The 27,524-nt window shown below is 39.1% G+C and overlaps 1 protein-coding gene and 1 pseudogene across 4 annotated transcripts; both read right to left on the bottom strand.

The window, feature by feature from the left end:
• Positions 1–5,832: 5,832 nt before the first annotated feature.
• On the bottom strand, positions 5,833–6,171 carry LOC117619307 (annotated as a pseudogene).
• A 10,815-nt stretch (positions 6,172–16,986) lies between these two features.
• On the bottom strand, positions 16,987–24,769 carry LOC117618618 (beta-glucosidase BoGH3B-like). Of its 4 annotated transcripts, none has more exons than XM_034348269.1 (12): positions 24,510–24,769; positions 23,553–23,812; positions 22,430–22,634; positions 22,074–22,164; positions 21,793–21,938; positions 20,882–21,125; positions 19,964–20,068; positions 19,643–19,825; positions 19,115–19,325; positions 18,060–18,552; positions 17,542–17,621; positions 16,987–17,414 (listed from the first exon to the last, which is right to left on the bottom strand). In XM_034348269.1, the coding sequence occupies exons 2-11, from the start codon at positions 23,776–23,778 to the stop codon at positions 17,549–17,551; spliced, it is 1,977 nt and encodes a 658-aa protein (XP_034204160.1). In that variant the 5' UTR covers positions 23,779–23,812; positions 24,510–24,769; the 3' UTR covers positions 16,987–17,414; positions 17,542–17,548. The 4 variants fall into 4 exon arrangements, with proteins under 4 accessions (XP_034204160.1, XP_034204159.1, XP_034204158.1 ...); XM_034348268.1 differs by lacking the exon at positions 24,510–24,769 and adding an exon at positions 24,260–24,349; XM_034348267.1 differs by lacking the exon at positions 24,510–24,769 and having other exon boundaries at positions 23,553–23,883.
• Between the last annotated feature and the right edge of the window lie 2,755 nt (positions 24,770–27,524).

Below are 27,524 nucleotides of genomic sequence, written 5' to 3'. Positions count from 1 at the left end.
GCCACTGATTACTTTACTAAATGGATCGAGGCCGAAGCTCTATCCTCTACTAAAGAAGATGATGTGGAACGATTTATCTGGAGAAACATTATCTGCCGGTTTGGCTGCCCACAATCACTAGTCACCGACAATGGCTCACAATTCATCGGCAAGCAGATCACTGCCTTCTTTAAAAAGTATGGCATCAAGCAGCATCTATCTACCCCGAGATATCCTCAAGGCAACGGCCAGGCCGAGGCATCCAATAAAATAATATTGGACTGTCTAAAGAAGAGATTAGAAGGCGCCGAAGGAAAATGGGTAGATGAGCTCCCTGTCGTACTATGGGCTTATCGCACTACCATGCGAAGATCAACCGGCGAAACCCCATTTTCCCTCGCCTATGGAACTGAGGCGATCATTCCTCCTCACATCACTGTCCCCTCTATAGGAATCGAAGTGGGCAGTATTGAGCAGAACTCCGAGCAGATGAGACTCAACCTTGACTTACTTGAAGGCAAGCGCGAGAAGGCCATTGTCCGAGTCGCCTCCTATCAACAGCAGTTGAAGTCTTACTACGACAAAAGAGCCAAGATCAGACTGTTTCAACCAGGCGACCTTGTGCTAAGAAAGGCCTTCATCACTGCACAAAGACAAGGATCTAAAAAGATGAAACCCAATTGGGAAGGCCCTTACATGATCAGCCGGTCCGGGGGCAGAGGAAGCTATACGCTTGACACCATGGAAGGGAAGGAGATTCCGCGACAATGGAACGCCTACCACCTCCAAAGATACAATCCATGACGCTTCCTCCTACCTGCTCAGTCCCCAGCAGATGACTGAGTATTGCACATTTCTGAAGAAAAGAAGCAACTACTGCAAATTTCAGAATGTGCCACAACAAAAGACAGTTGCCCATAAGTAGCGTCCTTCGGGAGACGCAGGGCGACTATTAGAAGCGTCCTTCGGGAGACGCAGCCCGCAAAGAAGCGTCCTAAGGGAGACGCAGGGTGCGCCAGGAATTTCCTAAGGGAGGTATCCAGGTTCCTATCCGTTTCCTAAGGGGGGCAGGATAGCCAAACAGTTGCCCATAAAAAGCGTCCTAAGGGAGACGCAGGGCGACGACCAGAAGCGTCCTTCGGGAGACGCAGCCTGCAAAACAGCGTCCTAAGGGAGACGCAGGGCGAGCCAGGAGTTTCTTAAAAGGGGGTCACCATGCTTCCTCCGGGAAATATCCAGGTTCCTATCCGTTTCCTAAGATGGCAGGATAGTCAAATAAGTTGTCAATTAAAAGCGTCCTAAGGGAGACACAGGGCGACGACCAAAAGCGTCCTTCGGAACACGCAGCCCACAAAGTAGCATCCTAAGGGGGTTGCAGGGTGCGCCAGGAATTTCCTAAGGGAGGTATCCAGGTTCCTATCCGTTTCCTAAGGGAGGCAGGATAGCCAAACAGTTGCCTATAAAAAGCGTCCTACGGGAGACGCAGGGCGACGACCAGAAGCGTCCTTCGGGAGAAGCAGCCTGCAAAACAGCTTCCTAAGGGAGACGCAGGGCGCGCCAGGAGTTTCTTAAAAAGGGGTCACCATGCTTCCTGCGGGAAATATCCAGGTTCCTATCCGTTTCCTAAGGGGGGCAGGATAGTCAAATAAGTTGTCCATAAAAAGCGTCCTAAGGGAGACGCAGGGCGACAACCAAAAGCGTCCTTCGGGAGACGCAGCCCACAAAGCAGCATCCTAAGGCGGTTGAAGGGTGCGCCAGGAATTTCCTAAGGGAGGTATCCAGGTTCCTATCTGTTTCCTAAGGGGGTAGGATAGTCATATAGTTGTCCATAAGCAGCGTCCTAAGGGAGATGCAGGGCAACGACCAGAAGCGTGTTAAGCATTTTCTGGAAAAATGCATAATACGCTCGGAGTCCCTCAAGGGGGACCCTGTCTTTTGCCAAAATCCCAAGGGAAATACACAGCAAGACACTAACCGGTTACTCAAGCAGTTCACAAGACAATATGCAAATTGAAGTTGAAAAAATAAAGACTGAAATTTCCATAGCAAAGTGACCAACCGGCCAAGTTCAAACAAAAAGAAGATGGTCAAAACAAGACCAATTATTCTAAACAAAGAGCAGACTATAAAAGCTGAAAAGAAATAAAAGAGTCTTCGTCTACTCTGAAACGCCAGCAGGAGACCCCTGATCTGTAGCCTCTTCAGCGTCCACCTGAACAGCTACGCTTTCAGCAGCTCCACATGCCTGATATATGACATCTGCCATAGCCTCATCAGCTGCATCATCCTCTGCTTCATCCTCTTCAGCTACTGCCTCTTCAGCCACCTGCTCTTCAGCTTCTTCCGTGTTCGCAGCATTAACCTCCTCACTTTGCACAGTGGGCAAGTCAGGATAGAGCATCTCGATGTCTTCATCTCCAATGGCATAGAAGGGATCATATCCAATTGTGCAGTCCAAGTAGCCCAACTTGTACTCGTCCATGACAGCTTCGGACTTGGATTCTTCAGCAGACTTATGATAGGAGTGAAATCTAGCCAAAAGCTTGTCATAACTATGAGAGATGTCGGCATTCTTGTGCTCAAGGCGGAAATAAGCATCTTTTTGACTTGCCAAGTCAACAGCAGAAGAGCTGAGCTCGGAATCCTTCTCAGTAAGGGAACTCTTCAGCTCAGATATCATTGCCCGCAAATCAGACGTCTTCTTCTCGTAACGAGTCTGCTCGGCAGATAGCTTGCTAGCCAGCTCAGCATTCTTCTTCTCTAACTCACTAAGCTGAGCAGAAGAGGGGGCAACAGCAGACGACGAGTTCCGAATGGTCTCCGCAGCAAAAACCATTCTTTTTTGAAGCAGATGAAATGTTGCTTCTCTTTGTTTTTCCAAGGAAAGACTAGAAAAAGTACCAATATCACCAGCCTAATGGATTTGATCAACCAGCTACGCGCAAGCAGATGGACTCGATAGAAAGTGCGTCTTGAGCAGATCAGACACGCCCGCATCCCCTGTAGGGCTTGGCTTGTCCACCTTTGGATCAGCCGCTTATGTTGCAGAAGAACCTTTTTCCTGAGCAGATGACTTTCTTGCTTTCTTAGCCTCTGCCAACCTTACTTCCAAAGGAATTGACGACTATGAATCAACTTCACGCTTGACTGCTTGTGACTCAACAGTTGGATCATGATGGTTGGATGGATGAGCAGACCTCGCACATCGACCTCCACTCTTCGACTGGTGCAAACGACTCGAACTTCGGAGAGGAAAATCAGCATCTCTTGGCTTCTCAATAGGTGAGCTGGACAGTGCACGAACTACGTCGCGGAGCAGATCACGATCTCCAAACTCATCAGCAAGAGGCTTAAGGGGAACATCCCTAATGTTGCGCATACCACCAATCTTCTTGCTATATGCATCAACAAGATGTTTGACTTTGGCAGATGACGTGGGAATAGCTCCTACTTGGGTTTTCTCAGCAGAAGGGAGCCTTGGCTTCTTCCTCAATGGAGACACATTCCTCGTCCGTAAAGAAGTAGCTGGAGTTCTCGAAGACTTGACATCGGCCTTCCTTTTTGGTGGGGGTTCAGCAAAGCACTCATCCTGTTCAGCAGATAGATCATCAGGGTCCGGACCATTCTGCTTCCATCTCTCGACATCCTCGGCAGGGGGTAAACCACCGTCTTCTTCCCGATACTCGCTCAACAGCCAGCGCCACTCACGAAACTTTCGGGGAATGTTCAAAGCACGGCGGACCTTAGCCATGTCAAGCCAGGTAGCTCCAAGACCAGCATGCGCCTCATGCTCCATTCGATTCCAGCACAAATTCCTCAGCTATTTGTCAACTATTGCTCACGAATTGCAACTCATGCTGGACCATCTCCTTGCTGCCAAAAATCGAAAAAAATATATATATACGTACATATATATTTTTACGAGCTCGACTTACTTGGGATGCACGGCAACTCCTCTCCTCAACAAGCAGTACAAATTCTCCAAAATCTTTCTCAAGCCAGAAGGTAGAGAAGTTAAGTTTGCGATATGAGAAAGAGTGAAGAGAAGCCCTGTATTTATACAGGTTGGACAACCCGGGTCAAGAAGGAATCAGAAGCTCATTCCTACTGGGAATCCAACTCCAACAACAGTCAGAAGCCTACACCAATTGGGAATCCGATCTGCGAAGGAGTCCAACTCACATAATAAAGCCCAGACATAGTTGGAGAGCCCGAAAAAAATAATTTCATCTCCTACATGCCACACAAGCGCCATGCAGAAGCTGGGGGCATTTGTGGGAGCATATATTTTCGTCTCCAATCAGGGCACGCCACGTGGAAAAGAAGATTATTTCTTAAATTAATTAATTAAACCAGTTTATCTGGCTAATTAATTAATTGGGATAAATATCTTAATTAATATGATATTATCTTTATTTAAAGAGATAATATCATTAATTAAGATATTATCCTAATAAAGAGAAGATAATATCATTTAATTCAGATATTATCTTCTTAAGAGATAATATATTTAATTCTATTATCCCTCGATCGAAACCCTAGCCCCGAGGCTCCTATAAATAGACGACCTCATTCATCATTCAAGGTACTTCAGAAAACCTACTCCTTATACCCGAGAAAAATACCCGAAGCTCTCTCTCCCTCTCCACTCTCCATATTTTCTCCACACGGCTCCGGCCACCACACACGGCTCCGGCCACCCGGTTTACACCCTACATACAACTCCGTACCCTTTGCTTAGCTATTGTTTTCCTACAAACACTCAAACTAACTTAGGCATCGGAGGGCCTTTGGCCAACACCCCCCGGGTGTGGTCTACTTACTCCAATCTTTTTTACAGGAATCGAGGAAGAGAGAGAAGGAAGATCGAAGATTGAAGGATCCAGAAGCGAATATTCTCCCGTGAGATTATTTGCACAAACACAAACAGTCAACATTTTTGGATCCGTTATTTTAATTCTTCATCATATTTTCTCTACTTTTTAAGTTTGTGTTCAAATGAATCTAATCTAGTAGTCAACTCTCATTTAATTTTCTTTTTTATGTTTGATTTCCACCGCATTTATATCTCTTTTGGGGTCGGCGTTTCATGGAGGGGTGTTTGGGTAGCTTGGCATCAAATTTCACTACATATATGTTCACAGGCATCGAATTTCATCCAAGAACAAACTCTCTCTCTCTCTCTCTCTCTCTCTCTCTCTCTCTCTCTCTCTCTCTCTCTCTCTCTCTCATAATGGTAGAACCGTTGGTACAAGAGGAATTTAGTAAACTATCAGAGTGAATACTTGAGTTTTTGAGGACTAATGTAAATCGAGGATCAGTATATGTATGGACCGTTCGTCAGAAGTAAAAATGACCTAATAAATTGACCATTTTGCTCTAATAATTGACAGAAAATGTAACAGATTATGATGGTAGGACCAATGATGCTAACAAATGCAAAGTTAAGTGACTACAACATCCATTTTTTGAATTCAATTACCAAAACGAATATTGCTCTTTAAGATTTATTAAATTTTATATGAAGGAGAATTATTCCGTGAGTCCAGTTTGTAAAGTGTAATAATTATATGATTAATTTTCAAGAGATGTAAATTGTTGAAAATTTATCCATAACAAATAAGCTTCTAAGTAACAAACAAAAAGGAAGACATAAACTCTTGTATCAGTAAAGTTTTGTATTCTTTTGAACTAATAAACCCTTTTCATATTTGACAAAAGAGAGATTTGCTAAATCCTTTGGTTAGACCTAAGCACTTACCTAAGCAAGAACAAAAGACCAATTGAATTATAAGTAGAAGCAATATACACAAGGACTCTCTAACTATGAAATCCAACATTAATTCCAATATATCACTCAAATGCCCACTGGTTCTCCTTACAGATCTCTTCTTCTTCCTCAGGAGTGAAATCATTCATGATGTTGAAGGTCTTGTGGATCTCTTCCGGTGTCTTTCCCTTGATCATGTCCGCCACAACCTCGCAGGTCAAATTCAGCAAGCTCTTAATATTGAGATAGTTTGCAGCCAAGATTAGGTCAAACAGAATACTCTAGTCCACATTCATGAACTTAGCGTCCCAGTTCTTTAGAATCTCCTCTCCATTCTCACCATTGGCCACAGCCTCCTTAACCTCGAAGATCTCGTCATCGGAGCTCTTTAGGGTTATCTTTTTCTTCTCGTCGAAGGCCATTGTTTTGCTCTTTTTAATATTAAGTAATTGGTCTTTGAGAACCCGGGAGAATTTTTTTTATTTGGCTTTGAAAGGTGGAGGGTTGAGTGGTTTGAGTTGCAAAGATTGAGAGACTTGGTGTGATTTTATAGCCTACCGCTAGCAACCTTGTCCGTGTAGGAAAAGGAGAGAAATTTTTTCTTTTACCTTGTCCGTATAAGAAATTTTCTCCTATTAGGAAAAGGAAAGTCTTTAACAAAAAAGGAAAGGGACAGTTCAGTTTTTTTAAAAAATATTTATCCTCTCTTTCTTTTTGCTATCTACTGTCATATATCTTCTTTCATGCAGCCTAATTTTATGCAATCATATTATTGGGCAAGATTTTGGTGGGAATGCATGGTAATCAAATAAACATATTTTTTTGATTGAAATCAAATAAACTTAGAGTGTTGCTATTTCCACCCCCTGTTTTATTTTCCCGCCCATTTTATCTTTAAACTTTTAAAGACAAATTTACCCATTTGTGAAATGACTTGTAAGAACAAATTTACACCTTTTGCTTGTCTTGTTTCTCTGCGGATAGAAGTTCAAGAAGAAAAAATATCCAAGTTGACTCTTCTGTGCCATATCACTTCCATAAGTCAAAGCGTAATTCCTCTCATCTTACTTTTCTATGTTTCTTTGCTTTACTCTGTCTTGTGAACCATTCGAAGAATTTTCTAGGTGGATTTTCTTCTTTACCCAACAGAAAAAAATACTAAAATTTGTAGGTTGGTTTTGGAGTTTCTAAAATTGGGAGCTGTTTTTTAGTGGGACGCTTGTGGTTCAATTTCAGTAAAAATTTTGGCTTGTTTGCTTGAATTGTTTGTTTTTGTTTTGTTTTTGTTTTGGGGTTAAAGTTACAGAGAGATTTAAGATTTGTGGTTTTGGTATTACAGGGATCTGAGCTTGGCACGGGTGCTGGTTTCTAAAGCTAATTGGAACAAAACTAGGGTTGTTTTAAGATTGGTTTTGGAGTTTTTGGGTATCCTTAAAGCCTTGGAATGGTTTGACTTTGTGGGTATTTAGCAGAAGTGCATATATTTCATTTGGTGAAATTGTATTTGAGATTCAAGGAGTTGAAAGTTGTATTTGAGCTTTGTTTTGAAGTTCTGGGCATTTGTTTTGAAACTTATGCAAATGGATTGACTTTGTGGGACATTGGCGAAAGTTCATTGATAGGTGATGTGTATTTGTGTTTTCTTCAAAATGAATTAAAGGGTATTTTAAGAATAATGGTGGGTGGAAAGATAGGATTGTGTTTTTTCAAATTTATATGGTGGGTGGGAAGATAAGGTAGGTGGAGAAATAGGATAAGGGGGTGGAAATTATAGCACTCTAAACTTATTGACAATAGGACTACATGATATTCGAACACACGGCTTCATTCCTTGAGAAAGAAGAAAATGGGTAGGATAAATAAGGAATGTGAACCGCATCAACAACCCACTCCTAATTGATATGATTTCTAGTTGATTAAGGATTTTAAAGTGAGAAAATGTCACTGGTTAATGCAAATATTAGAATTGAAAGTATCAATTAAATGATAATAATGTGATAAATTTGTACTTTTTCATGTTAAAAAATTTTAAAATTAAAAACAAAATCAGAACATGAGTCTTTTTTTTTTTTTTTATCCGGATCCTCTTCTTTGATTTTCTCTGTCATTATCTACTAGAATTTTGTTATCCATATGTAACTTCATTAAAATTTAATTCAAGGGATATAAACTAGACACATCATCCTGAAAATAAAAACCCTATTTTCTTCTCCCTTTTTTCTTCCTCCTTTCTCTGCAATACCTCCTCCCAATCCCAGTCTTACCAAATTGTTTGACAGGACCCGACCCAAATTCCCCTTTGGAATTCGAGCCAAACCCTGTTCGTGATTGACACCTGGCAGGTGCCGAGCACAAATGACCTGGTTGCCCTTCTGGTTACAAACTTAATTTCATTTTAGCCTTGACTTCTACTGAAAATTCGACAGAGTCTCCCCTGTAATTTGTTCAATCCCCAAAATTACACCTGTCAAGACAAGCATATATACACAACCCAACTTTCAGCATGCGTATTTCTATACAATCAACAATAAAGTTCGAGCCTAGGGGCAATATCAGAGCATCTATACAGATTAATTTACAAGAAAAACATTTGGAGGGTCAAGGACCCTACACTAAGCTGAAGAGATGTAGGAAGCGGAAACTGCCCTATGGTGGCTTTCATATGCACGTCTACGGCTTGGGGGCGCAAAACATTTAAAAGGTGAGTGGACCCAAAAACAAAGTTTTAAGAAAAATAGCATAATAACATACTAACCCCACTGTAAAAACAGTTCTACAAAACTAATTCATTCTTTTAATCATATACATACTGAAATCAATGCACTCATATATATATATATATATATATATATATGTCAAGCATACTCATATCATTTTTAAACTCTTAAAAGCACTTAAATCAGTTTAAAACTACCACCTAGGTGTACCCCTTAAATTCTGTCAATTCCTGATAATCCGTCAATTCCCTTAGCAGGTCTTGGTGACACAAAGTCAACCCGAGCTGCAAACTGACAGGATTCAGGGGACCGTAGTCAGCCTGATCCGAGAGCTGCAAACTGCCAGGATTCAGGGGACCGTAGTCAGCCTGATCCGCATTCCTGGCTCCCACGGTTCGGGCGTCCCCGAAACTCGTGAGGCAGATGTCAATCGCGCTGACAAAACTGAAGGCAAACTGGATGTCCGTGGACATTGTCATATCTGAAGGCAACCTGTTTCTATAACTGGGTACCTGAGGTTGCTTAAAAAAATCTAAAATTTCTGAAAGGTCTGATGAATAACTGAATTTTTATTAAGTCTAGAACTCTGCTGCCATTTTATCTGATATATATATATATCTCAATCTTTACTTTCCATATCTTTTTAGCATTTTCAACTAGGCAGCATATAAAATATAAATAAAGATATTTAACTTCAACAAATCATGCTAGAAAAACATAATCAATAAAACTTGTTCAAGATCAAATAATGAAATTCATTTGCATAAAATCATTTATAAAAGAAAAGTCCACTCACAGACGGTCTGAGCTCGCTGGACCTTTTGAAGGTCCCTCCTGCGGGTCAACTGGTGCCCGAGTGCTTGATTTAATTATCATAATAATATATATTAATAAAACTGCTCGATATAAATATTTAAATAAAACCCTGACCACCGGCTCCTAGAAGTGCGTGCATCCAATTAAAGTTACTCCTATGCCCACATTAGCGTTCCTTTAAACCTAGGACACAAGTCCCATGAGTCTGGTCTCAAACGAACGGTTGGTTTGGTCACAAACGCACGATCAATGGCTCAAAACTATTGAACCTGGAAATCACACAAGATGCGAAATCCGTTCAGGGTTCAAACGTTATACAAATTAATATATGCGAATTCCTATGCGCTCGTGACGACACGAGTATCATTCTAGGACTGAGTATGGTCCCCACCAAACTGCCCACGCGCCGCCACACTCGCCGGCAGCGCGTGGGTGGCTTGAGAAATTCCTGGCGGCCTGAAAAACTCCAAACCGCCTGCCCAAACTCCTAACTTAGGTAAAACACCCATTTTGGAACCCTTTTGTTCTTGGACCTACCCCAAAAAGTGGCCGGGAGTGGCCGGAATCACACTCTCAAAACCGGCTGAAACCTAGATTGAAAAATCGAACGATCTACGTTTGGAATTTCTGGAATCCTACCCAACCAACAGCTAGAGAACGGAAAATAGCTAGAAAACCATACCTCACTCGTCCAATTTGGTGGCCGGATGACGGAGAACGAAAGCTTGGAAAATCAAATGAAAACCGGCGAGTTTTCTCCAGTTTCCGGAGAGCTCAGTGGTCGGCAACAGTTGAGGCTGGTCGGGACGGGACCGGGGAAGGATGACGGTACGAACGGATCAAGTCCCGTGGCCGGTGGTTCACGGTGGCGGTGGTTATGGAGGAGAGAAGGTGATGGGTTGGAAATAAATAAATAAATAAAAATTGGGGGGGGGGGGGTGGGTCTGGTCGTGAGGGAAGAGAGAGAGAGTCAGATTTTTTAAAAAAAAATCCTGATTTCAAATTTACCGTTTTGCCCTTCTAAGTATTTTGACCGTATTTTCTTCGTTACAGCTCCGATTCAAGTCCACTCAGTGTCTACGGACTCGTTTCGTCGCGCTCTACGCAACGATGCAAGTGGAATAGTCAAATTCTTTCTCGGTCAAAAAGTCAACTTTTCCTTTACTAGAACATTCTAAGGGCAAAAGTGTCCTTTCCTCTTAATAGTTTAATAGTTCAATATTAATTAAGGTTTGGGTTATTACATTGCTAGGCAGAGGTATCCCCATTATTTAATTTCTAGCTCTGCATAGTAAATTATAATTGCATTTTGATATTGCTTCCAAAACAAGGTTATATATTTAATGAAAGGAGGAGCAAGAGGAAGGCCGTTGCCATGGAACCAATTATTACATGAGGATGTGTATGAAGAGATATTATAAGCCTCTGGAATTTTCCAGAGGTCGTGTGTATTGATATTGATTATATAATGCTATACAAGAGTCCTACACCAGTAGGAGATAACTACACTTTACATGATAAAGAGGTATACATGATAAGGAACTGTAATTCTAGGATAAGTACACGTGAGGAATACAATAGATAAACTAAGTGGTAACATTAGGACTCTCCAGATCAGGATTGGATTATGCACGGCTCTCATTACACCCTCGCAAGCTGACGGGGTAATGTTGCATAGGAAGCTTGGAAACAATGTAGAGAAAATGAGCAGTGGAAAGTCCCTTAGTAAAAATATCAGCCGATTGATTGTGAGTTAGAATATAAGCAACCTGTAACTCACGATGAACAACCTTCTCTCATACATAATGAAAATCTACTTCAATGTGTCTTGTGCGATAGTGAAAGACTGGATTAGAGGCTAGAGAAATCGCACTAACATGATCATACCAAAGCTGAGGGCATGGGAGAGGAAGCCGCAGATCACGAAAGAGATAGCGGAACCAGGAAAGTGTGGCTGCGGTTTGAGCAAGCTGTTGGTACTTGACTTCCGTGCTAGAGCGGGAGACACCCTTCTGCTTCTTAGAACTCCAGGACACCAAATTAGAGCCAAGATAAATGCAGTAACCACCAATGGAGCGACAATCATCTGGAATCACCAGCATAGTCGGTGTCGGAATAGGCAGTTAAGCATAATGAACTAGGTTGATAAAACAAACCATGAAAGTGATAGCCTTAAGGTAGCACAAGATACGTTTGATGACGATCCAATGAATGGTAGAGGGTTGATGCATGAATTGACGAACTTGATTGACAGCAAAGGAGATACCTGAACGAGTGATTGTGAGATATTGGAGAGCCCCAACAACACTACAATATTTCGTAACATCAGGAAGAGGGTCACCATCATGAAGACTCAAACGTTTGGAGCTGAGGCCAGGCGTGGAAACAGGCTTGACATCAAGCATGTTGGTGCGTTTAAGAAGATCCAGCACATATTTAGATTGTATAAGATGAAGACCAGTGGTTGTCCAAGAGGCTTCGATAGCCCGGAAATAATGAAGTGAGCCAAGGTCCTTCATGGAAAAGGAGTGACCCAAATGATGAATGAGTTGAGTAATCTGAGATGGATCATTGCCTGTAATTAGAATGTTGTCAACATAAATCAAAAGATACATATATAATAGTGGTCCCATGAATATATGTAAACAAAGAGTAATCCGTCATTGAGGCAGTAAGACCCAAATGCTCCAAATGAGAGGAGAAACAATGAAATCAGACACGCGGTGCTTGTTTGAGCCCATAAAGTGAACGATTTAGTTTGCACACATAGTTGGGAAATTGAGAATCCACAAAAACAGGGGTTGCCACATGTACACATCTTCGGATAAATAACCGTGCAAAAAGGCATTTTGAAATGTCAAGTTGACGAATGTGCCAATTACGATGCACGGCAAGACCGAGAATGAGACGGATGGTGGATTGGTTAACCACGGGACTAAAAGTCTCACCATAATCGAACCCGGGTTGTTGATGAAAACCATTAGCCACCAAGCGAGCCTTATATCTTTCAATTGTACCGTCAGACTGCTTAATATGATATACCCACTTGTTAGGAAGAACATTCATTGAAGGAGTGTGAGGAACTAAAGTCCATGTTTTAGTTTGTTGTCGAGCAGTATCTTCAACTTCCATGGCCTTGAGCCAATGGTCCTGTTTATTAGCCTAAGAGAAACTACTAGGCTCAACAAGGTTAGGAGATATATTAATCATTAAAGCATATTTGGAATTGGGTTTACGAATACCTACCTTCCCTTGAGTCACCATAGGATGAGTGGTAGGAACAACCTGCAAAGGAGAAGATGATACGGGCACCATTGGTGATTGCATTGGAGAAGCAGATTCAAGAGATACAGTAGAAGTAATAGTGCTCACGGGTTCAGGTGAGGGAGGAGCAGCATGGGCAGCAAGTGGCGTTGGGGTAGAGGAGGAAACAGCTGTAAGTGGTGGTGTAGAAGGAGAGAAAACTATGGGAGCAGAATCTGAAGGCAAGGAAGACACCCCCGTAGTCCGAGTATGAAGTGTTGAACATGGGAAAGTGGTTTCATCAAATACAACATGTCGGGAGAGAAAGACCCGACCCGTAGATGGATCAAGGCATCTATATATCCCTTTCGATTTAGCGAGTAGCCTAGGAAAATGCATTTAAGTGAACGGAAATTGCAACTTCTCGTTATTATACAGGCGAAGATAGGGAAAACATGCACAGTCAAAAATCTTAAGAAAATCATATTGTGGAGTTTTATTAAATAGCCTTTGATAAGGCGACACAAATTCAAGAAGAGATGAAGGGAGACGATTAATAAGATAAACAATGATGTGAACGGCCTCAGCCCAATAAGGGATGGGCATGGAGGCATGGGCTAATAAGGTAAGGCTCATATCAACAATATGACGATGCTTGGCTAAACCATTTTGTTCAGGATGATGAGGATAGGTTAACCAATGATTAATCCCATGAGTTTCTAAAAAAGTCCTAAACACATTATTAGTATATTCACCCCCTCCATCAATTTGAAACTTCTTTATGCGAGATATGAACATGTTTTCAACAAGGAATTTAAATTTAACAAAAATAGAAAATACTTCAGATTCAAAACGTATAGGATAAAACCATGAATAACGGAAAAAATTATCAACAAATAATACATAATACTTGAAACCAGAAATTGAAGAATCAGATGCACTCCAAACATCTAAATGAATGATTTCCAAAGGAATCTTAGCAATAAAATTAGATGAGGAAAATGGAAGTTTAACACTTTTGCCCAAAGGGCATGTTGAACAAAAAAAAATTTAGTTTTATTTTGTAATAAAGGCAAATGCTGAGAAGACACCAAATGATGCAAAATGGATGAGGCAGGATGGCCAAACCGAGAATGCCATACATCCTTATTGACTCGAACACCTACGAAAGCAACTCGCGAATCCAGAGGAGTTGGACTTGATGAAGATGGAAAAAGGTGAAGACCATTAATACTCGGACCGTGGACAAGCATCCTCTTGGTCTTCAAATCCTGTACACAAAAACAAGTAGGATAAAAGGTGAAGAAACAGTCATTGTCACAAGAAAAATGGTTAACACAAACAAGTTTAGTAGAGGCTTGAGGGCAACAAAGAAGGTTACATAAAGAATAAGAAGAGGAACCGTGAACAATATTAGAACTCTGGTAAAGTACTCAAATGGTCCTCAAATTTATACATGATTTACATTTTGGTCCCTCAACTAAATTGTTCTTTCAAATGGTCCATCAACTCTATATTATTTGCTCCAGTGGACCATTTGAACGAATAATTTAATTGAGCGACCAAAATGTAAATCGAGTATAAGTTTGAGGACCATTTAAGTAATTTATCCTTAGAACTACCAATATGAGATATAGTTAAACCTGTTCTGCCAATGACACCACCAATGGAGTCATTACCACGATATTCTCTGGGGTTGTTTAAAGCACCCACATTTGGGGTAATATAAGACTTGGCACCAGTATCCATAAGCCAAGAGGAGGATCTAGGTTGCTAAGAGGAAGCAGTAGCCATGGCAAATAAAGCGCTGAGTAGGAAGGCGACCTTCAAAGGCAAGATTCATGCGGTTATAGCAATCCAAGGTGGCGTGACCACCACGCCACAAATTTGACAAAGAATCAGTGAACCAAAAGGAAAGGCAGCAGGACCAGGAGCCATGGAAGATGAGGAAGCACCGCCAGAGAAAGAAGAAGAAACACCACTGGAAGAAGACGGAGCCGCACGAAGAACACCAGCTGTGGAAGAAGAAAAACTACCACGACCACCATGAAAAGAGGAACGGCCAGAAAAACCACAACCACCACGCTGTCCAAACGAGCCATGGCCTCAAAAACCACCACGTCCACGTGAAGCAACCATAGCAGTACCCACGTTGTTCATGATAATAGCAACAAGATCGAAGTCACTCACAGGGGAGCCAGAAAGAGCAAGGTTGTCAGCCAGAGAGTTCATCTTGTCTAGAAAGTCAGGCATCGAGAGATCACCCCGAGTAGTTTGCAGCAAGTCACCACGAAGCTGGAGGAGTCGATTTTGATTTTGGAAAGCATAACGTTTTTCAAGAGATAATCAAGTGAGATGCGCTGAGGTAGAACAAGCAAAGGTGGCAAGCATAGCAAGAGAGAGAGACCCATTAAGCCAGGACAACACCATTTGATCATGTTGAATCCAGTCCTCATAAGCCGGATTCACCTTGTCGGTTGGTTTACCAGCAGCATCGAAGAGAAAGGCAGGAGGCCAGATACTGGTACCGTCAACATATTTCATAAGAGAGCGGCTGCGAAGAAGCGACACAATTTGCGCAAGCCATAAAGGATGTGTATTATGTTCCAACTTGACGGTTAACACGTTGGAAACGTTGGGCATAGGAGCAACAAAGGAGGAGATGGAACCAAAAGCATAGGTCACCATAGAGAAGGTTGGGTGAGAAGAAAAAGAGGATAAAAAATAATAATTTTTGATGTTGATCAGAAAGCTCTGATACCATGAACAGATATTTTAAGCCCCTGGAATTGTCCAAAGGCTGTGTACATTGATATTGGTTATATAATGCTATACAAGAGTCCTACACCAGTAGAAGATAACTACACTTTACATGATAACTGTAATTCTAGGATAAGTACACGTGAGGAATACAATAGATAAACTAAGTGGTAACATTAGGACTCCATATCAGAATTGGATGATGCACGGCTCTCATTAGTGTAGAAGTTGTACATCTTTGAATTTTTAAATTCTTGGTTGTAGTTTTATTGATCAATTTCAGAAACATATTTGACAAATGATCTATCGGCTCAATCTCTTTTTTTTTTTTTTAGTTCTACTTTTTTTCTGGATTGGGATATGGAATTAGAGGTGTCAAACGGGCCGTGCCGGGCCGGCCCGTCTCATTTAAACTCGTGCTTTTAACTTTTTCGTGCCGTGCCAGGCCGGCCCATTTAGTAAAATTATTGATCTCCGCCCGGCCCAAAGCCCATGTCCACATTGAAACGGGCCGGGCCGGGCTCGTGCCATGCCCGTGTTCGTGCTCGTGCCATACTTGGGCCCAAGAACCAACCCATTTAATTTGAATATTTTTTTTTCACTTGTTTTTTTTTCCACTAGATAATTCAAATTATAAACATTAAAATATAATTAGAGGCAAGAAATGATGAACTATTTGAAAACATTATTCAATCAAACATCCATCAATATGAAAGGGCGGAGGGCAAAAAGTGTCCAACTCCACAAAGTCCACTTCAACTTTTCATTTTTAAACAACTTATTATTTTATATGTGAAGAAATGTCTTGCTTTGATTATAAGAGAAGCGTATATGTCATATGTACTAATTAGATATCAAGTCCAATGTTGTTTAATTAATTTTTAGTTGATATGTTTAATTAATTAAGGACCTAAGTAATTTCCCTAAAATGAAAGACATCAAATATATGTTTATGATTATAAAAATATATATATATATATATATATATATATATAAACAATGACATTAGATGTCAAATTATTGTATTTTGACTTTTGAGAAAGAAAAAAATGTTACGTGGGCTAGGCTTGGGCCGAGCTTGAAGCAGGCTTGGGCTCGTTGAAGTGGGCTAGGCATGAGGGGCCATGGGCCGGCCTGATCCATTGGACCTCATTTTTTTATTCCGGCTCGGCCCAAGTTTTTGTGCCGTGCCGAGCATGACCCATTAATATTCATGCTCGTGCCGTGCCGTATCTCATTTAAACGGACTGGGCTGGTGCCGTGTTGGGCCGGCCCGTCCCATTTGACACCAATTAAGAAAAAAGAAGAAGAAGAATTTAATAGAAAAGGCCCACCTGACAACGAAGAAGTTGAGTTGGTGAAGCAATCACCAATTAAGTACAGAATGATTATTTCCTAATTTAAGCCTCTTTGTTTTCTTTAAATATGCAGTTGAGAAGTCAAGCAGATCATGGTAGGAAAAATCAAAATAGAGGATCCGAATCCAATTTTTTATTTTTATTTTTAAACACAACTACCCATTTTATCTTTCTTAATTCTAAAATATAAAAAAACAAAAATGAAAAACAGAAAACCAATTGGCACACTGTGCCAATGGGCCAGGCTAGCGATTCCTTATGTGTAATGCTCGCGGCAGCCCCTATTCAAATGAGTAATCTGTTCCTTTCAGAGGACTTGAGCATAAAGGCTCAATATAAAGTATGAGGACTGAACCTGATTCTTCATATTTAGCATATATGATCAGCAATGTCCATAACCTTAACATTCTCAAATTAATACTTTAGTCATGGAGTTTTGAGTTGAGTCAATAACAATGTATTTGCTGATCAGAAGCCCCATTCCAAAGTAGTATGTGATTTATTCTCCATGAAATTATGCGAGCAAAGATAAAATACTTTGCAGGTCATTACAATCAAAATAAATCTTTGGAAAGGCAGATTGTGAATCCGACGGCTATGGCTCGACATTGAAGGATTTGGGGGGCCTAATATAAGCAACTGAGAGTACTGACAAGAACATGAACATGAGGCAATTGCTGCTGTCAATGCACCAGAGGTTAATAATATCTAGTACTTTGGCTGTGCTCATTCTACCAAATCCAATGCTGTGGAAATATACTAAAAACCTTCCTGAAATTTAAGAGCCAACAAACAGCTTATGAGCAAAAGAAAATGTATACACAAATGCTAAGGTGCAGCAGAGAATTATGCAGTCGTGAAAAAAGAGAACCCAATTATTGTTTAGGTAAAACTATACCTTTAAACTATAAGCTGAGAATTAGAGCAAGCACAAGGACAAGTATGCATGGCCTTCCAACGACACCATCTGACGTCGACCTACAGACATTATCAAACTGTAATGAGTATCATTACAGCCAACCAAAGTTTTTTCATTTCTTCTAAACTGGCGTGCACAAATGCTATAAAACATAGGTAGTAATGAAGAATGAACCTAAAGCCACCACAAGTGCCTCATAAAAATTTCATTTCCTTTTCTTTATCAGTGAAGTTTTAACGTACGAGCTCATTAGAGACTGATTACAAACCAACGTGAAAATTGCAAAAGATAAAGTTAATCAGAAATATAATTGAAAGTTAATGGCCTAAATTTGTCATTAAAGTTTCCCATGGTCCAGGTTTCGTTCAAATGCAAGAAAGAGAAAGATGGACTGAAAGCAAAAACCATGATGGAAGAAATGCATCAAACAGTAGTGAAAAGAAAAAAGAGGGTAACAAGATTATATAGATGAGGTCATGATATAAATGAAAAATTACCTTGTTACAAGCTCCTTGATTGACTCAGTTTCGATTCCAAAACCTAAAGGGAAAAGTGGATCATAGTGTGTATCCCCAAAATTCATTGGGAGTTGATCTACAGTTCTGAACCATGTTCTTGGAAGTTTTCCACTGAACCCATGATCCCCAAAAAGGACATCGGTAATACCTTGGCCTTCAGTGCCTGGCAACCATGCTGCCACCAGGGCATCAATTGAGGAAATATATGGTTCAATTACAATAGGTCTGCCAGAAATTATGATAACAATGCACTTGACACTTTCACACACATTGCTGATGACACTTGGGCCAGGCTCTGCCATCGTTAGGTTCATGCTGTCTCCTGAAGTCTCAGCATAAGGGTGCTCGCCAACAACAACAATGGCATATGCAAAGTTGTTGGACTTTACAAAATTTCCATCAGGATTCTCACGGTAGATAATTTCTGTGCTCGAATCAACTGTTGATTTTATGGCACTGAGGATTGTGGTTCCTACTCATGAAAAATACTTTCGTCACTATTATTGCTAAAGTAGTTTCCTGGAATTCAAAATTCTTAAAGAAAAATGTGCTTGAAGGATATTTGCACATAATCTAAAGAAATTTAGACTAAATCTCATTGCACAAGATAATATTCGAAGAGAAGTTCAGGAAATTGAAATATTTTTTTTACTTTAGTAGCTTTTAATCTGCATCCATATCATGCTCATGCTTGTCATTAGGAATCATCAAGGACTGGACTAGCTAAATCACCCCAACTGTAATGTTTTTTCATTAAAAGTATGCAACAAAGATTTGGTACATTCAAAGTAACAATCAGAAAATCATATGCATGCACGTACACATGGCTACATATTTCCTGTTCATTCTCATAATTATGGAGACAATGTTTCTACATTTTACACCTAACAAGCAATTTCATAATCTTCTCAGTAAGTACTCAATGCTCTGTTTTTACAGACAGCAATTTCTGTCATTCATTGTGGAACACAAAAGTACTGCATATAGACAGAAAGTTAAATATTAACAAATATAACCATGAAAGAAGACCCTACCTCTTGTATAGTTGTTGCCACTGAATCCTTGCCATTCCATTGTCCATCCACCACATTGGTAACCTAGATTATCAGCATGACTGCCAGCAACTAGGATTTTGGACACCTTCTTGGGAAGAGGTATGACCGGATTTGGATTTGTTCCGTTTTTTCCGTTCTTCAGAAGCACAAGTGATTTTCTGACTGCTTCCCTTGCCAAGTCTCTATGAGCCTAGGAAAGTTAAAATTAGAAATAAATAAGCAGCCCATTGATTCAGGGTAGTTATTACAAAGTATGAAACTTACTAAGCTCTTTATTAACATTGACAATTGACAAGGAAAGACCATGGAACTTGGAAGGCAATTTCTGGCCACTGAAAGTACAAACAATTGTAATAGGAACCACTCTATCATTTTTTATTTTATAATAATCTCCACTCCATTTTTATCCAGCTAGAGAGCAAGCCAATATATGTAAATTTAAAAATAAAAAAAAACACAATATGAAAGTCACAAATCCTGATATTTGATAATCTCTGATAAACTGACCTGGCTTCCAAGCTCATTGACTAGGCTGAGATCAGCCAAAGGGTTCTCAAAAAGACCCATGGTGAACTTGACAAGCAGAATCCTTCCCACAGCATCATCAATTCGATCCATTGGGACAACGTTGTTTTTGACCAGGGAGATGAGATCATCAATGAACTCTATATACTTGAAAGGGATCATGATCTTCAAATCACAGACAACCATGTTCAGAGTTTTATAATCATATACTTCAGTTTCTCATTGCTGCACTGATTACAGTGTAGGAAAGACTTATCTTCTTTCATTTCTATGAGATGTTTGTTTATAAAATAAGCCACTAACCATATCAAGTCCAGCTAGAATTGAAGCTTGGACGGAGTATGAGTAGTTTGCATGTGGTGGGGAGGTAATCCTGTCAACACCCTCCCAGTCTGATATAACAAAACCCTGAATGTTCAACCAAAACACCATGTGCTGTTAGCATAAAATAGTTAATACTGCAGAACACAGGGAAAGGTACAATACAGTCTCCAAAGACAACAGTTTGTAATGGTAAAATTGTTCAGCAGTCAACAAACAAGTTCAAAAAACACAATAAAATTAAGATGAGAAAATATGTAAATGCAATGAATCCATCAACAGACGCTAAGTAGCAACATCGGAAAGCACGTAAAGAATCATGCAGACTACTTTGCAATATGCAAGAACACCTGACCACATTAATGTGCAAGTAATTTGAATTTAATTGGACATGCTGAAGGCATTAAGACGCAACATGTGGAAAATATGCAAGTTGAGAAAAGTGACAAAAACAGATCAGACCGACAAGCATTTGAAAAAGGAAAACACCCAAATGCAGATACATTGAGGGAAAAACAGTTATGAAACAGTCAACTAGTCACGAATAAGAGTTTGAGATGTCACAGAAGGGAATACCCCACAATTTAAATTACCGATAATTTTGCAATATGCAAGGACACTTTTCTGCCGGATAAGACTGAAGGCTTAAAAACTCAACATGTGGTAAATACATAATGTTGAGAGAAACCTTTCACATAACTCATGGTAGAATGTTAACATTGAGCAAGTTAGTTATGTGCTAACATCAAATATCAGTACATACATAATAACACAATTCAAATTGAAATCTTTCTGCGCATGTCATCTTATTTGCATCGTAGATAGTTACCAGAAAAACTGTAATAACCTTGGATACTACATAAAAATAAAAATAAAGGAAAAAGAAAAGGAAATTGTAACCTTAAACTTAAGGGTGCCCTTGAGGAAGCCAGTAACTAGGTCGCGGTTTGCATGCATCTTTTCCCCATTCCAACTGGAGTAGGAAATCATCACTGTTGCGACACCCTTGATGATTGAATCAGAATAGGCAGGCATGTGGATGCTAAGCAACTCGTGACGGTCAACCACAGTGTTGTTCTCATTAATGCCCCTGGTTGTCCCTCCATCACCCACAAAGTGCTTCGCACAAGCTGCAACCTTTTTACTAAAATATAATAAAACAATAAATACATCAGGAATGACTGAAACGTTGAAATATTAGTATTAAAAAACATTTAGATAAGTGCACATGGATACATTCATTCAGAAAACCAGGACAAACTTTTTTTGTTTCCTCTTCCCTCCTATTGGGCTGAATACAGGTGAGTACAGAACATAGAATTTCAGCAGTTGAAACACAGTTTCACCAATTAACAATAGTCCAAGAAAAATAAGGAGAAATGTTTTAGTAACAATGCCTTGATACACTACTGATATATTGTGCAAGGCAAACCATGAGATCAGGGAAGGTAGCTTTATCATTATGTCGGTTTAAGCTTATCATATAGTTTTAAACAATAAAAAATTACATATATAGCTTATTTATCAGGACTCACTACCAGCCAAAAATTTTGAAAGAAAAAGGAATCACTGAATTCATTTGATAAATTGAATCTATAACTACGAATACACGACATATATTACGTTTACCAGATTATCTTTCTTAAAGTCACAAAATCAAGCAAATTAGCATCAGGGACGATACTAGCTACTAGCTAATAATGACTGTATGTCTTCTAAAATCAAATGAAGGAAAATGAAAGAGAGAATGAAAAGACCCAAAAAAAAAAAAAAAAAGATTTAAAGTACTTTATTTTACATAAAATTCATACTTTCCACCAACATATGGAACTCCTTTCCGAGAGTTTGCAGGAATATCTCCCTGTAAACCTGGAATAATCTCCGTCATTTCTTGCACAATTTTGTGATCCTCACTGTAGCTTTCATAACACCGACCCCATCTTGGATCTCTACAGACCTATATAGGAAGTTCCAGGTTAAGCAGAGAAGTCACCCAATCGAGAAAATAGTAAAGCACTCATATGACCTCATCATCCATATAAAAGAAGAAAATGTTGAAAACTTATAATTTCTTTTGCAATGTATTGTTTACCGCAATGCATGGAGCAAATACATAAGGAATCCCCGTAGCTCGGGCTTCAAGAGCAGTTGCAGAACCAATTCTTCGTACCAATTCAGGATCCCTGTATACTGGAATTATTAAATAGAAAGCAGACACATTTAATAAAACATAAAACGCCCATCATCTCAAAGGATTTTGACATGCGTGGTATGTTATTTTAATGCTTGCTGGAGTATGACCCTAATGGCCCTTGTTGAAGTTAGACAGTTAAGTAGTTTTGCATTGAAAAGACAGTGAAGCAGTAGATCTCATTCTTTGTGTAATAATTGTACAATGCGCTATCATGTTTTAAATATGATGCAATAGAATCTGAAACTTTTACTTGCCTGGTAGCTCCAAGCCCAACATTATGCGGAAATATTGTAGCATTATAGACATTGTTGTGTCCATGCACAGCATCGATGCCATAGATCATTGGAATGCCCAAACGACTAACTAGAGCTCCCTTCTGAAATTCATTAATCATGTTAACCCAGTCCTCAGCGCTAGCTTCTGGAAGGGGTGCACTGCCACCACCACTCAATACACTGCCTGCATAAATCAAAACACATCATCACTCCATTTTGTCTTATCATATCATTGCATTCGATGTTATTTCTCTTCCTGCAATGCTGGTTGCTGTAAATCATGTCTAGTGATTTGATTTATGTTATCTGGTTGAATTGATGCATTCCTTAAATTAAGGTCATCAGAGAATTAAACAATAAAAAGAGCAAGGGAGGGGGAGAGAGAGAGAGCACATGGAACCAAAGAATGGGCCATAAAAAGAATCAGTCACAACAAACCAAAGCAGAAAACCCAACATCATGACAGAAAATCTCTTACTCCCCAGCAAGGCAGCAAAGAATACGAAGGAAAATGAAAGGAATAAGGGAGAACAAACTAAAGCCCTCTTAACTGCATAAAGAAGACCCAACCTCATACGAGGACAGGTCTTACTCCTTTCAGAGTCAAAGTCATATTTTCCACTTTTGTTTCCTTGGTTTTGTACCAAGCAAGAAATTCAACACAAAGGACCTTGAGTACAGGGGTAAATGCTCTTAACCACTTGAGCTACAAGACTTTTGCAGTTCCATCATAGCTTGTATATCTATACACATGATAGTGAAAAGTTCCTGATCAAGTATAAAGACTAATATTGACACCTCAACTCCTCTGTAAAGGCATCTATAAGCCCACAAGAAGATGAAACACATAATGGCTTGATTTGGAGCTAAAGCAGGAATCAAATGCATGATAACATATGAGAAAGACTATGCCAGACAAAAGGCACTTATTTCATAAGTTACATGGACACTACAAATTGGAGAACTTATGTTGATGTGCACCAAACACAACCGAAGGTTGTATTTAGACATATTTGATATAAACATACACACACACACACACACACACACACACACACACACATATATATATAATATATGTATGTATGTATATACACATTACCAATGGAGTGAGTTCTCATAGTATCAACATTGGCAACACTGCGATCAATCTGTACCATCTGACCAATTTTCTCTTCAAGAGTCATTCTGCTAAGAAGATCTCCAACTCGAGAAGCCACTGGTTGATTAGCATCTTTGTACTTGATGTAATCTGCATTCACCGCACTGAAACCTACCCACCACCAAACCAACAACATACCCACGACTGGTAATGAAACCCAAACCATTCTAACTCGTCCAGATCCAAGCTCCTCTTTTACTCTGATAAACCAACAAAATAGAGAAATTACACGATGCTTATCATTTGTTCTAGCCATTCTCTGTTTGGTCGCTGAGAAAATGCAAGAAAAGAGAAGTATAGAAGTATTTGATATTGTCCTTGTTCAGGAACTACAGCTAGACATATGATGGGGTCCTGCGCCCCCCAGATTATGTAAAACCCATTAATATATACTAAGAGCTAATAATTATCACCAAGGAAATTCATATAGTACGCTCAATCGCCCCCCACGAACAAATTTTTAAATCCTAGTTCTGCTTAGTTTATTGTATTCTCTTTTTGATCATGTGGAACTCTATCACCATGTATTTTCAACTTATTTCACATTGCACAAAGATTCAAACATGCCCACATAAAAACACGAAAAAAAACAAATCAAAACAAGACTTCAAATAAAAAGAATAAGTCAAATCGTTGTCCTGCCATACCTACTACTCAAATCTCAGAAAGACAAAGGAGCATAAGGGGGTTATGGGTTCGGTCAGAATGGACCATTACAGAGGCCATTGTCACTGCCATACCTTCTAGTCAGTTAAATCATTGTCCTGTTCCTAGCTTCCTCAGAAAGAAGAAAACAGAAACCCAATCCAACATCAACCATGTTCTCACAGAAGAACAGCATTGTGTGTGCGGGAGAGAGAGAGAGAGAGAGAGAGAGAGAGAGAGAGAGAGACTTACAGAGAGTAGCAGAAAGAAAATTGGCTGCTTTAGCTGTGGATCAGTGAATGTGACTCAAACGATAAAAAGGATAAATGAAAAGGGCAGAGCTTGAAAGGAAGTGAAAATGTGCTCGGTCTTGAGTTGAGAGATCCCCCAGTGGGTTTTGTAGGCAGGAAACAGGTAACGGGTATAGTGGGGGAGGGGAAGAGTGTGTGTGTATATATATACAGTCTGGCGGTTTCTATTTCCCCCTTTTGGGTTTTTGGATCCTTTTTTCTTTTTCTTCTTTCTTTTGAAGAACGTGGCTGTGGGTTTTTGGATTAGTGCAGCTGTTACTTGTTTGTGAGAGTGACGTGAGAATGTTAAGATGCCTCGTTTCAAGTTTCGTATTGGCTGGCTGGACTTTTGCACATGTGGCTCCTTTTGGTATGATCATCATCTTTCTCACCCTGACCTACTCATGACTTTAGCAAAAGTACAACAGCATCTAGAATTAAAAAAATCTGATCGACATTAAAGAGATTTTCTACCATAATGGGAATCTAGCTTTACTAACTTCGCTCTTCCTTTGCGAAAATTATTTGTTTGATGATGAAACACCAAAATGATATAATCAATTCATATGTTGTAATATGAATGAGTAATGAACTTTTTAGTGAACTTTACTTTTTGACTAACTTTGATTTGAAAATAACATGTGTTTTCATCTGAATTGTTTGCAAACAATTTTTTTTATAAGCCTAAAATTAATCCATCAATTTCTTAAAAATTAAATCTTAAATTAGAAAGATATTTTGATCAAAATGATAGAAAAAGTTGCTTTCGTTAAAATAAAAAAAGTCAAATTAAATATTGAAAAGATCCAACTAAAATTTTGTTGAAAGATTTAAAGGCACTAGATTTGATTACACTAATGTCATGTTTATTAAAATAAGGAGCTGAATTCTAGTTACGGATTACTCTGGTGTTCTTTCAAATACAAACGATAGTTTAAACTAGAAGAAGAGTGAGGGTTTCACACACACATTACTAAGGTCTCTTGGGGATTCGAACTTGAGACCATTAGTTTGCGAGTTAAGACCATTTTCCATTGAATTCTAATTATTACTTCTGTGTAAGGGTGGGCATTTGAACTGATGAATTGGTAAACCAAGCCGAATCGAGTCAAACACAAGCGAAAGAAAAAAAAAAACTGTGTTGACAAAAAAGCAACCTAGGCTCAAAAAACTTAACAGGCCCACTTTGGATTGGTTCCCATCCTAATTCTTCTTGAAAAACAAGTATAAATCGAACCAAACCAGATATGTTAAGTTTACTTACTCATTTATATTCAAAATCATTAGTAAGCCTAATTAATATTTAATAACATTAGTAACTCCAAGTAATATCTAGATATTTTAGCCCAATTAATACCCAAATATACCCAAGTAAATAATTACTCTAGCCTAATATATTTTTATTTTTGGTAACCATATCTATTCTAGTTGCAATTCCGTATCTCTCTTTCCCGCCTATTTCTTTCTATTTCTCTTCCCCTTTATTTCTTCTACCTCTTTCTTTCTTATTTTATCCATGGTACATATTTTTCTATAAATCCTATTTCTCCCTTCTTCACATCTTTATATTTTTATCTTTCCAACCTGAAAATCGAGCTAAACTGAACCGAAATTGCATAGGTTTGATTGAGTTCGGTTCTTCTAAACACTTTCTATTAAAACCGAACCGAACCAGATTGTGTATAAGTTCCGATTTTGGTTTTAATTAGAGGAGAAAACCTAACCAAACCGAACCATGCCCACCCCTACTCCTGTGTTTACTTCACATAAAAAGGATTGAAATAAAAAATCCATAATTTTTTTTACAAGTCTAAAATGAATCAGTCAATTTCTAAAAGCATACAGTATTACATCTTACATTAAAAATTATTATTATTATTATTTGCCAAAGTTAGAAAGGGGAGGGAGTTTCTCACACACACACTCACTATCAAGGAATTATGGAGTTTCGAACGTGAGATCACTTATATGTAAACCAAGACCATTTTCTATTGGACTAGATCCCATTGGCAAAAATGTTGAGCTAGCTCGTTTCAAGTTTCGTATTGGTTGTGTGTGTGAGGCTGGACTTTTGCATTTGTGGCTTTTTCTAGTTTAATTCTCTTTTTCTTTTTCTTTTTTAATAGAAGTATCTTAAAAATTAAATCCCCTAAGGCCCCGTTTGGTTCACAGAATGAATTTGAGGGGAAATCATTTCCCATGTCATTTCCCAAGGGATGGGAAATGGACAATTCCTTTCCCACGTTCGGTAATGCCGGGAAAGTAACCGGGGAATAGCATTTTATTTCCTTTCCCATGTTTGTTTTGAGTAGGAATGGAAAAAAAAAAGTTCGTATAAATTTTCAATTATACCCATATTAAATAAAATAAAATAAGAAAGAATGCATTTAATAATATATTGTAATTCTAAATTGTTAATTGGGACAAAATTGTCATGACAAATGTGTATTTAATGTTGATTCATTTCCCCAAACTTTCCCATGAGGAGGGAAAACAAACCCAAGTTGGGAGGATGGCTTCACTTTCCCCCATACTTTCCCATGGGCCAAGTAATGATTTCTCATGTCTGGACTTACCAAACATGGGAAAGTAACTGATTTCCCATCTTCAAGTTTCCTTTCCAATGAACCAAACATGTCCTAAGGATCTTAATATCATACAAGTCAAACCACACTCCAGTAATCATATCTAAAGGAAAATTACTAAACCAAATACATGAATGATTGTAGTACTGTTCCTCTTTTGATAAAAGATCAGCTAACATGTTGGCTTCTCTGTAAATGTGAGTAATTGAGACTCGTGAGAACTTTCCCAATACTTGCCAAATATCTTTTGCTATAGAATGTAAACTACATGGTGTAATAACCCAAAATAAAATATCAAGGAAATAATAAAATATCTAAAAAGTAGGATTAATATCTTCTAGCAAAAAGACAATTTTGCCCTCACATTATTTAATAGGAAAAAAGTTAACTTT

The sequence above is a fragment of the Prunus dulcis genome, chromosome 2, assembly GCF_902201215.1.
Source record: "Prunus dulcis chromosome 2, ALMONDv2, whole genome shotgun sequence".
NCBI lineage: Eukaryota > Viridiplantae > Streptophyta > Magnoliopsida > Rosales > Rosaceae > Prunus > Prunus dulcis.
This window is presented reverse-complemented; position numbering and strand designations above follow the sequence as displayed.

What these genes read in the sequence shown, in the direction of transcription:
- LOC117618618 (XM_034348267.1), bottom strand. Translation starts at nt 23,868, where the DNA reads ATGGCTAGAACAAATGATAAGCATCGTGTAATTTCTCTATTTTGTTGG. An exon ending in TTCTAGCTGGACTTGATATG is followed by an intron (nt 19,826 to 19,963) that starts GTTAGTGGCTTA and finishes TGTGATTTGAAG; the next exon opens with ATCATGATCCCTTTCAAGTA. An exon ending in TGGCAACAACTATACAAGAG is followed by an intron (nt 18,553 to 19,114) that starts GTAGGGTCTTCT and finishes TTTCATGAGTAG; the next exon opens with GAACCACAATCCTCAGTGCC.